This window comes from Ornithorhynchus anatinus, chromosome 18 (assembly GCF_004115215.2).
Source record: "Ornithorhynchus anatinus isolate Pmale09 chromosome 18, mOrnAna1.pri.v4, whole genome shotgun sequence".
Taxonomy (NCBI): Eukaryota; Metazoa; Chordata; class Mammalia; order Monotremata; family Ornithorhynchidae; genus Ornithorhynchus; species Ornithorhynchus anatinus.
This window is the reverse complement of record NC_041745.1, coordinates 40976007-40986974: the sequence shown is the minus strand read 5'-3', so window position 1 is coordinate 40986974 and position 10968 is coordinate 40976007. Positions and strand designations below refer to the sequence as shown.

The following is a 10968-nucleotide window of genomic DNA, read 5'->3' as shown; positions in this document are numbered from 1 at the left end:
AGCGACGGGCTCCCGGACACGTCCCCCGCCCGCAGCGAGCGAAGGGGGAGACCGACAGCAGTGGGGATAAATAGAACGTCGGACACGGACGTGACGGCGACGTCGGCACCCGTTAAGCGGCCACTACGCGCCGAGGAGCACCGTCCCGAGCGCCGGGGCGGACACGGGGTCGTCGGGCGGTCCCACGTGAGGCTCCCCGTTCTCCAGATGAGGGAACCGGGGCGCGGCGAAGCGGACCCGCCCACGGTCACGCAGCTGCCGGGCGGCAGGGCCGGGATCCGAACCCGTGGCCCGCGACGGGCCCTCGACGGGGTCGGGGAGCGGGGGAGGGCGATCGTCTGTCGGATACCAGGAGGGGGAGGGCTCCGGGCCGGAGGGGGGACGTGGGCGAGACGGACGAGGCGGAGGCGCAGCGAGCGGACCGCGAGGTCCCCGTCCGCCGCCGGGGCGTCCGTGACGGCGCTCCGCGCTCGGCAAATAACTATCGAACGAACGAAGGCGAGGAGCAAAGCGCGCGGGCCGGGCCGCGATGCCCGTCTCCTCTCCGGCAGCGGCGCGGCTCGGCGGAAGGAGCCCGGGCTCGGGAGTCCGAGGTCGCGGGTCCGAATGCCGGCCCCGCCGCCCGTCGGCCGGGTGGCCGCGCTTCCCTGGGCCTCGGTGACCTCATCTGGAGAACGGGGATGAGGACCGCGAGCCCCACGGGGGACCGCCCGACGACCCCGGGCCCCCCCCCCGGCGCTTAGGACGGCGCTCGGCACGCAGTGGGCGCCTGACCCACGTCGTCGCCGCCATCGCTGTTATTTCCCTGGATGGGACGCGGGCCCGGCCGTTGGGCGGACCCGAGATCGAATGCCGGCCCCGCCGCTCGTCTGCCGCGTGAGCCCGGGCGGGTCACTTCACTTCCCCGGGCCCCGGCGACCTCGTCTGGGAGAGGAGGATTAAGACCGCGAGCCCCCGTCGCGGGGGGACGGGGACTGTGTCCGACCTGGCTCCTTTGGACCGGCCGCAGCGCTTAGAACAGCGTCTGGCACGGAGCGCTCAACAGATGCCGGAGAGCCGTCGGTCGGAAGTACTTCCCCAGCCCCTCCCGGGCGCGGCGAAGCGCACCCAGGGCTCGGAGGGTCACGGTAGAATCGCAGAGCGATCCCTGCCCTCGAGGGGTTTCTGATCTACCGGCGAAGATGGACCCGAAGCGCCTCTCGAGCGCCTCCCGGGCGCGGCGAAGCGCACCGAGGGCTCGGAGGCTCACGAGTAAATATCGAAGCGATCCCTGCCCTCGAGGAGCTTACATTCTACCAGCGGAGTCAAGTCGGGAGTACTTCTCGAGCGCCTCCCGGGCGCGGCGAATCGCACCGGGGGCTCGGAGGGTCACAATAAAATTCGAAGCGATCCCTGCCCTCGAGGGGCTTATGGTCTACCAGCGGAGTCAAATCGGAAGTGCCTCTCGAGCACCTCCCGGGCGCGCCGATAAATCGGAAGCACTTCTCGAGCGCCTCCCGGGCGCGGCGAAGCGCACCGAGGGCTCGGAGGCTCACGAGGAAACACCGAAGCGCTTCCTGCCCTCCAGGAGCGTACGTTAATAACCTCGGCATCCGTTAAGCGCGCACCACGTGCCGAGCACCGTTCCGAGCGCCGGGATGGATACAGGGCGATCGGGTCGTCCCACGCGAGGCTCACCGTCTCCGCCCCCGTTTTACGGACGGGGGGCACCGAGGCAGCGGGAAGGGAAGCGACTCGCCCAAAACCACACGGCCGACAGGCGGCGGAGCCGGGATTCGAACCCGTGACCTCCGACTCCGGAGCCCGTGCCCCTCCCACCGCGCCACGCCGCTTCCGGCGAAGACAAATCCGAAGTACCCGTCGAGCTCCCGCCGGGCGCGGCGGATCGCACCGGGGCCCGGAGGCCCGCGATGAAATATCGAAGCGATCCCTGCCCTCGGGGAGCTCACGTTCTACCGGCGAAGACGTCATGGGAAGTACTTACCGGGCTCCCCCCGGGCGCAGCGAATCGCGCCGAGGGCTCGGAGGGTCACGGTAAAAATCGGAGCGATCCCTGCCCTCGAGGAGTATCTAATCTACCGGCGAAGATAAGTCGCAAGTACCTATCGAGCACCCCCCCCGGGCGAATCGCACAAGGGGTCGTCGGGTGGGGGGTGGGGGGGGGGTGACGGTGAAATTCCCAAGGGATCCCCGCCCTCGAGGAGTTTATAATCCCGGCTCGGCGGAAGGAGCGCGGGCTTGGGAGCCAGAGGTCGCGGGTTCGAATCCCGGCCCCGCCACCCGTCGGCCGGGCGGCCGCGGGCGAGTCACCTCTCCGGGCCTCGGTCCCCTCGCCCGGAGGACGGGGGCGGAGACCGCCGGCCTCACGCGGGCCGACCCCGCCACCCAACGGATACCGACGCCGTCGACCCGGCGGCGAAGACAAAAGAGGCCGTGAGCGGCCCCACGCGAAGCCCGCCCGGCCCCCCGATGCTATCCGGCCTTGCTCCGGTTTAATGATGTCGGGGTTTGTTAAGCGCTCCCTGCGCGCAGGGCACCGTTCCAGGCGCCGGGGGAGATACGGGGTCATCGGGTCGCCCCGCGTGAGGCTCGCCGTCGATCCCCGTTTTACAGATGAGGGAACCGAGGCACCGAGAAGCGAAGCGACCCGCCCGCGGTCACCCGGCCCACCGGGGGGGGGGGGGGGGGGGTTCGGAGCCGGGATCCGCACCCGTGACCCCCGAGTCCCAAGCCCGGGCTCTTGCCACGGAGCGGCGGTCCGGTTGCCGTGGGAAACAGAGCCGGCCGGGGGAGGCGGGGGATCGTCCGCCGCAGACCCGCGCCCGCGTCCTCTTCTCAGCGTGGCTCACCGGAAAGAGCACGGGCTCTGGAGTCAGAGGTCATGGGTCCGAACCCCGGCTCTACCACTCGTCGGCTGTGTGACTTTGGGCGAGTCACTTAACTTCTCGGTGCCTCAGTTCCCTCGTCTGTAAAATGGGGATTAAGACCGTGAGCCCCACGTGGGACGACCCGATTCCCCCGTGTCCACCCCGGCGCTTGGAACGGTGCTCGGCACAGAGTAGGCGCTTAGCAAATACCAACGTTATTATTATTATTATTATTATTATTCTCGCCCGGGGCCGGGGTCCGTTTCTCCAGGCGCACGGTTTGCCGCCGGGCCGAGCGTTTCCGTTGTCTGTTTCAGATGGTATCCGTTGAGCGCTTACCGGGCGCCGGCTCTGTTGATAATGATAACGTGGGTATCCGTTGAGCGTTTACCGGGCGCAGGCTCTGTTGATAATAATAACGATAATAATGATAACGTGGGTATCCGTTAAGCGTTTACCGGGCGCAGGCTCTGTTGGTAATAATAATAACGATAATAATGATAACGTGGGTATCCGTTAAGCGCTTACCGGGCGCAGGCTCTGTTGATAATAATAACGATGATAATGATAACGTGGGTATCCGTTAAGCGCTTACCGGGCGCAGGCTCCGTGAATAATAACGATGTGGCTATCTGTTAAGCGCTTACCGGGTGCAGGCTCTGTTAATAATAATAATGATGATGTGGCTATCTGTTAAGCGCTTACCGGGCGCAGGCTCTGTTGATAACGATAATGTCGGTATCTGTTAAGCGCCTACTGGGTGCAGGCTCTGTTAATAATAATAATAATAATAATAATGATAATGTGGGTATCTGTTAAGCGCTTACCGGGTGCAGGCTCTGTTAATAATAATAATAATGATAATGTGGGTGTCTGTTAAGCGTTTACCGGGTGCAGGCTCTGTTAATAATAATAATGTGGGTATCTGTTAAGCGCTTACTGGGTTCAGGCTCTGTTAACAACAACAATAATAATAATAATAATAATGATAATGTGGGTATCTGTTAAGCGCTTACCGGGTGCAGGCTCTGTTAATAATAATAATAATAATAATGATAATGTGGGTATCTGTTAAGCGTTTACTGGGTGCAGGCTCTGTGAATAATAATAATGTGGGTATCCGTTAAGCGCTTACCGGGTGCAGGCTCTGTGAAGAATAATAATAATAATAATAATAGTAATGATGTGGGTATCCGTTAAGCGCTTACTTAATAATAGTAACACTAAGGTGGGTACGCGTTTAAGCGCTCACCGCGCGCCCAGCACCGTTCCGTTCCGAGCCCCCGGGGAGATGCGGGGCTCCCGGCCTCCGTCCCCATCTTCCGGCCCAGGTCACCGAGGCCCGGCGAGGCCACACCCGCGTGCGTCCGTCCGTCCGTCCGTCCGTCCGTCCGTCCGGCCCAACCGGGACCCGAAGCCGTCACCTCTCACGTCCGAGGCCCGGCCCCGGCTCAGCGGCGAGAGCCCGGCCCGCGTCGGCCGGCAGGGTCTCGGACCCGCCTCGCTCCCCTCGGCTGGAAAATGGGGACGAAGGCCGCGAGCCCCGCGGGGCGCCGAGGGAGCCCTTAACCGATACCGACGTTCTTCTGCGTATTAATTATTATTATTAAGTGCTATGGAATGAACCACCCCAGGCTCGGGCCGAGGTCGGCCCGGGCCGAGGGCCGGGCGGGCGGCGATGATCGGCCGAGGGCGGGCGGCTTTGATTGGCCGAGGGCCGGGTGGGCGGCGATGATAGGCCGAGGGCCGGGCGGGCGGCGATCGGCCGGGGGGCGGGGTCGCGGGGCTTCCCCGCCCCCTGCGCACGCGCGCCGTCCCCCCGCGCACGCGCGCCGTCCCCCCGCGCACGCGCGCCCTCCCCCGCTCCTCTGGGCGGGAGTGCGCACGCGCGCTCCGGCGCCCGCCCGCCCGTCCTTCCGTCCTTCCTTCCTTCCTTCCTTCCTTCCTTCCTTCCTTCCTTCCTTCCTTCCTTCCTTCCTTCCTTCCTTCCTTCCTTCCTTCCTTCCTTCCTTCCTTCCTTCCTTCCCTCCGTCCGTCCGTCCGTCCGTCCCCCCCCGTCGGGCGCCCACTCGGCGCCGAGCGGTCGGGAGGGGCGGCGGCGGGACGGAAGCGAACGACCCGGCCTCGCCCGGGTAAAGACAAGATAAGGAGGGTCAGAAAGGAGGCGGGGGGCGGGGGGAGGGGGGCCGGGGCCGGGAGGGCCTCCTGGAGGAGGCTCCTCCTCCCTCCCTCCCTCCCCCCCTCGCCCGGCCCCCGCGGCCTCCTCCTCCTCCCCCTCCCCCTCCCCCTCCCGCCGGGACGGAGGGCGCCGCTGACGGCTCCGCGTCTTTGCAGCCGCCGTTCGTCGACCGTGAGTCGGGAGGCCGTCGAGGAGCAGGAGGAGCAGGAGGAGGAGGCCCCGGAGGCGGCAGGAGCCGGAGCCGGAGCCGGAGCCGGAGCCGGAGCCGGAGCCGGTCGCGGCGAGGGTCCCCGGGGACCGGCAGCACCATGGACAGCTCAGGTAAGGCCTCGGCCGAAGCCCCCGATCGGTGCCGCCGACGGATCGGCGGGGGCGGCCGGCGGGGAGGGGGGCGGGGGGGGCCGGGGGGGAGGGCGTCGAGCGACCCGGCGGCCCCCCCCCCCCACGGGCGGCGGGGCCGGGATCCGTTCGTTCGGTAGTATCCGCCGAGCGCTTACCGCGTGCAGGGCGCCGCGCCGAGCGCTCGGGACGACCGGGTCGGCGGCGGACGGAGACGGTCCCTGCCGTCCGACGGGCTCACGGTCCGATCGGGGGAGTACGGACGGACGGACGGACGGCGATGGCCACGGACGGAGTCGGGGGGAAGAGCGTCTCGTGAAGGCGGCGGCGGCGACTGAACGGGATCGAGGCGGTGTACGTTTCGTCGGCGAAACACGTGGGGTGGCGAGAATAAAAGTTCACCTTTTGATGAAAGCGGAAAAAGGAAAGAGATTCGAACCCCCGACCCCCGACTCCCAAGCCCGGGCTCCTCCCGCCGCGCCGCTTCCCCGAGTCGTCGGGCTCCGTCGTATCGGTCTCTCGACGGGAGGACGTCGGAGGAGGGGCTGGATGAAGTTGGGCTCTGTAGGAGGGAGAGGAGGGACGATCTCGAAACGGGTTTGGCCTGGAGAACGGGTGGAAGTAAGAAGACCTCCGTGACGACAACGGCGATACTGAAAATAATGACGGCGATCGTGACGTCCAGCTCCCGCGGGCCAGTTGGGCTCTTGGCGCGTTGAGTCCGACGGCGCCGTCTGTCTCCCTCCCCCCCCCCCTCTCTTCGGAGAACTCAGAAACGTCCCCCGGTCTTTTCGGAGGAGGGATCGCGCGGTGGGGGATGGTGACGACTACCGCGTCTCGCCGTCCTTCGTAGGACCGTCGGCCGTGGGGTTCCGCGGTTCCGAAGAGCGGTTCGGCTTGTTTGGGTGAAGACGGAAGCTCGGGTCCTTCGCCCAGTCCGAATTCGTCTCCTCCTTCCACGGCGGGAAGAGAAAGGTGGCAGAGGCCACGCCGGGGCGACAGACGGCTGCCCCGGGGCGGAGACCGTCTGGGCGTTTGGGAGGGAAAGTCGGGTCTCGGGGATTAAAGTCCAGATCGCTTTCATTTCCTCCGGCTCGTGCGACGCTTCTCCGGGGAGTTGGTTCCGAAAGGAGGTGGAATCTGAGGGCCGCCGACGGGGTCGCGTAGCCCGGCAGCCGGTGGAGCTCTTTGGCTCGACGAGGCGTGCGTGTCGAGCGCTTACCGCGCGTGGAGCCCCGTGCCCGGCGCTTGGGAGAGCGCGGCGGGATGAGGTCGGCGGAAACGTTCCCCGTTGACGACGGGATCGCGGTCCGGAGGGCACGGGCCGCTTCCCACGCGGGGCTCACGCCCTCGATCCCCATCTCCCGGCCGAGGAAACCGACGCGCAGACGGGGGGGAGTGACCTGCCCCGGGGTCCCGCGGCGGATACGCGGGAGAAGCGGCGCGGCTCGGCGGGGGGAGCCCGGGCTCGGGGGCCGGAGGCCACGGGTTCGACTCCCGGCCCGGCCGCTCGGCGGCGGCGTGACCCCGGGCGAGTCCCTTCGCTTCGCTTCTCTGGGCCTCGGTGACCTCGTCTGGAAAACGGGGATCGACCGCGAGCCTCGCGCGGGGCGGCCCGGTGACCCCCGTCTCTCCCCCGGCGCTTAGAACGGCGCTCGGCGCGTAGCGAGCGCTTAACGGGGGCCGGCGTCACTACGTTATTACCACGCGGCGAAGGGGAGAGGGTCGAGCCCCGCTCGCCGTCTCCCGAGCGGAGGGAAGCTCCGTTCCGTCCGTCCGTCCGTCCGTCCGCCCGCCCGCTGTCCGTAAGTGGAAACGGAAGCCTCCTCCTTCCCCCGGCTGGGTTTTCCGGGGGAGGTCCGACCGCGTTCCGGATCTCCCAGATTCAGGCGCGTATTTATTGAGCGAAGCGCCGTGCTCGGCGCTGGGGGGAGTACGCCGTGACCTTCGGGCCCCATCCCCGCCCGCGGCCGGCTCCCAGATGGCGCGGGGCTGCGTTCCGGCGAGGACCCCGAGTGGAGACGGGAAGCTCCCGGCGGGCGGGGAGCGCGTCCGCCGACTCTGTTGCGTTGGACTCTCCCGAGCGCCGAGCACGCGGCGAGCGCCCGGCCGTCCGGGGGGGACCCCCGCCGCCGACCTCCCCGGCGGCCCGGCCGAGACGCGGAGCGGCGACCCGCGCGGGCGTGACCCGGGCCCGTGAGACCTCCGCGGGCCCCGTCCTCCGCCGGGCCCGGGCACCCGCGTCCCGATGTGAAAAGTCTAAATCCGGCCGTCGTCCCCCGCCCGGCTGCCGTCGGCCTCGGGGGTGGGGGTCGAGACCTCGAGCCCCACGTCGGGACGGGGACCGCGTCCGACCCGACTAACCCGTACCCGCCCCGGCGCCCGGCACGGCGCCCGGCGCGGAGCGAGAGCTTAACGGACGCCCCGGTCACCGGAGAGGCGCCGGTGCGCGTCCGGCGGGGGCACGCGGAGGGTCCGCGGGGTTCTCGGGAACCGGTTTCGGGGGGCGCGGGGCGCCGCCCCCGCCCCGGCCTCCCCGCCGGGCGGGCCCGAGAACCGGGAGCCGCCGGGATCGAGCCCGGACGGCGGCGGAGCGGGAATTGCGGGCGCGGGCCGCGGACGTCCGCCCCCGGGCCGGAAGGGTTAGGGGCCGCCGCCGAGATGGGTCTCCCGTTTCCGACACGGCGGTGCCCCGAGCCGAGGGCAGCCGTCCCCCGCCGCGGGGACGTTCGGCGGGGGCGGGTCTCGCCCTCCGGCCTCTCCCCGGGCCGGGCTCCCCCGGCGTCGGTCCGGCGGTTCGGTAGCGGCTGCCGAGCGCTGACCGTGTGCGGGGCGCTGGACCGGGCGCTCGGAACGGACGGCCCGGCGACGGGTGGAGACGGTCCCCCGCCCGGCCACGGGCTCGCGCTCCGACTCCTCGGCGCCCCGGTTCCCTCGTCTGCAGAGCGGGGATTCGGACGGCGAGCCTCCCGCGGGACGCCCCGACGCCCCGTGTCTCCCCCGGCGCTCGGGACGGCGCCCGGCGCGGAGCGGGCGCCTGACGGATCCCGGCGTCGTTACCGTCGTCGGACCCCGGGGGGGGGTGGGGGGGGGGGGATCGGGTCGGTGGCGTTGCCGAGGAGGGGGCCGCGCCCGCGGTGGAGGGGGACGGGGACGCGTCGAGCGGTTTTGACGAGCCGTCCGTCCCCTCGATCCCGTCGATCGCCGTCGTCCTCGTCCGTCCGCCTCCCCCGATCGGACCGTGAGCCCGGCGGGGGGCGGGGGCGGTCTCGGTCCGGCGCCGGATTGGCCGTTCCCAGCGCCCGGTCCGGCGCCGCGCGCGCGGTAGGCGCTCGGCGCGTAGGATCCAGCGGATCCCGTGTCCCGAGCCTCCCTCCCGCGCCCCGCCGCCGCCCGCCCTCCCTCCCCGGCTGGGCCGACGCGTCTCCTCCGCGCGCGCTCCGGGAGGGGGGGAGACGTCTCCGCCGGGCCCGGCGGCCGGGCACGGTGTCCCCTCTGTCCGCCGGGCCCGCGCGGCCTCGCTCCTCTCCCTCGGAGCCGGCGGGGTCCCCCGCGCGCCGGCCCCGTCCGGGGGGTCGTGCCGGACCGGCGGCGGGACCCGCCGGCTAGAGCCCGGGACTCCCCCGTGCCTCGGTTCCCTCTGTCCGCAAAATGGGGGCCGACCGGGAGTCTCACGTGGGACCGCCCGGTGGCCCCGTCTCTCCCCCGGCGCTCGGAACGGCGCCCCGCACGTGACGAGCGCTTAACAGACGCCGACGTTATTCCCGGCCCCGCCGCCCCGTCGGCTGTGTGACCGCGGGCGGGTCGCCGCACTTCTCTGGGCCTCGGCGACGGCATCTGGAAAACGGGGACGAGGACCGGGAGCCCCACGGGGGACCGCCCGATCGCCTCGCGTCTACCCCGGCGCTTAGAACGGCGCCCTGCACGTGGTCGGCGCTCAACGGAGGCGGCGCGGCTCGGTGGAAAAGAGCGCGGGCTTTGGAGTCGGACGTCGTGGGTTCGAGTCCCAGCTCTGCCGCTCGTCGGCTGTGTGACCCTGGGCGAGTCGCTTCGCTTCTCTGCGCCTCGGTCGCCTCATCTGTAAAAAGGGAACGGATGCCGTGATCGTCGTCGTCGCCCTCCCGGACGCTCGGCGTACGGCAGGCGTCCCAGCGCCCCGCGCACGGTAGGCGCTCGGTAGATGCGATCGAACGAGCGAGCGGATGCCGTGATCGTCGTCGTCGCCCTCCCGGACGCTCGGCGTACGGCGGGTGTTCGGTGAGTATCGTCGCCGGATGGATCGCCCTACCGAATGGGATCGCGTGATCCGGTCTGGATCCTCCCGAGAGCCCGGCTCCGCCGACACGTCTTCTCCGATGAATTCCCGGGATGAGAACCCGCCGGCGGTCTCTAGCCGTGGACGCTCCGAGTCACCGGTCGGCGCCCGTATCCCGGCGTCCCCCGACTGCCTCCTCTTCCTCCCTTCACCGTATCTACCCACCAGACGCCGAGCGCCGTACGAAGCACCGGGTCGGGGACAACCCGACCGGGGCGGGCGTAATCCGGTATCGATAACGGGGGTATCTGTCAGGCGCCTGCTACGCGCCAAGCGCCGGTCCGAGCGCCGGGGTAGATCCGGGGGGGGATCCGGCCGCCCCACGTGGGGCTCGCGGACTTGATCCCCGTTTTCTGGATGAGGGAGCCGAGGCGCGGAGAAGCGAAGCGACTCGCCCCAGGTCACACGGCCGATGAGCGGCGGAGCCGGGATTAGAACCCCCGACCTCCGACTCCCGACCCCGGGCTCTTTCCACGGAGCCCCGCCGATTCTCTGATACCGCGGTGGGGCGCTCTGCCGGGCGCCTAGTACGGCGCTCCGCACGCGGTGGGCGCTCACTCGATACGCCGGAGTGAAATAGGGTCGAATGAACGCAGTCCCTCTCCCGCAAGGGGTTCGCCGTCGCTCCCCGCCCCCCCGCCGATCGGAAACTCCCCGAGGGCAGGGAGGGGGGAGAACGGGCGTTTTATTCCCATTTCACGGACGGGGCCAGCGAGACACTCAGAGAAGCGAAGCGACCTCCCCCGGGTCAGACGGCGGGCCCCGCGGCCGTTCCGCTCGTCCCGACCCGTTCCCCGCTCCTGTGACCTCCTTCGCCGCGTGCTCGTTTCTCAGGCGCGTCGTCTCCGGACGTGGAGTCCAACTCCGGAGGGGGTCTGCTGGACATGGTCAAAGGAGGTGCCGGGCGGCTCTTCAGCAACCTGAAGGACAACCTCAAAGACACCATCAAGGACACGTCTTCCAAAGTGATGCAGTCCGTCGCCAGGTAGGGCGTGGGTCTCCCGGCCCCGGTCCCCGCCTCCCCCCGGGTCGCCCTCCCCGCCCGCCGCGCGCGGAATCCGAGACGAGCCGACGGTCGGGGACGGGGAGGAGACCCGCGGCGTCTCGAGGGGCCGGGGGGAGGCCCGTCGTCCGGTCCGGAGAGCTCCGTTTTCGAAATGGGCACGGGGGTCGATTCGTTCGATAGCGTTTGGTCCGACGGCATCCGTCGAGCGCTTACCACGCGCGGGGCGCCCGGGACGGGCGGGTCGGCGACGGCCGGAGACGGT

General features: G+C 69.6%; 1 protein-coding gene across 1 annotated transcript in view; it reads left to right on the top strand.

Annotated features, from left to right (window-relative positions):
- The first annotated feature begins 4917 nt into the window (after positions 1 to 4917).
- DNAJC6 (DnaJ heat shock protein family (Hsp40) member C6) overlaps positions 4918 to 10968 on the top strand; it is a 33759-nt gene continuing 27708 nt past the window's right edge. Inside the window, 3 exon segments of the mRNA XM_029083383.1 lie at positions 4918 to 4999; positions 5202 to 5367; positions 10535 to 10685. Of these exon segments, the coding sequence (XP_028939216.1) occupies positions 5355 to 5367; positions 10535 to 10685 (164 nt within the window). The 5' untranslated portion in view covers positions 4918 to 4999; positions 5202 to 5354.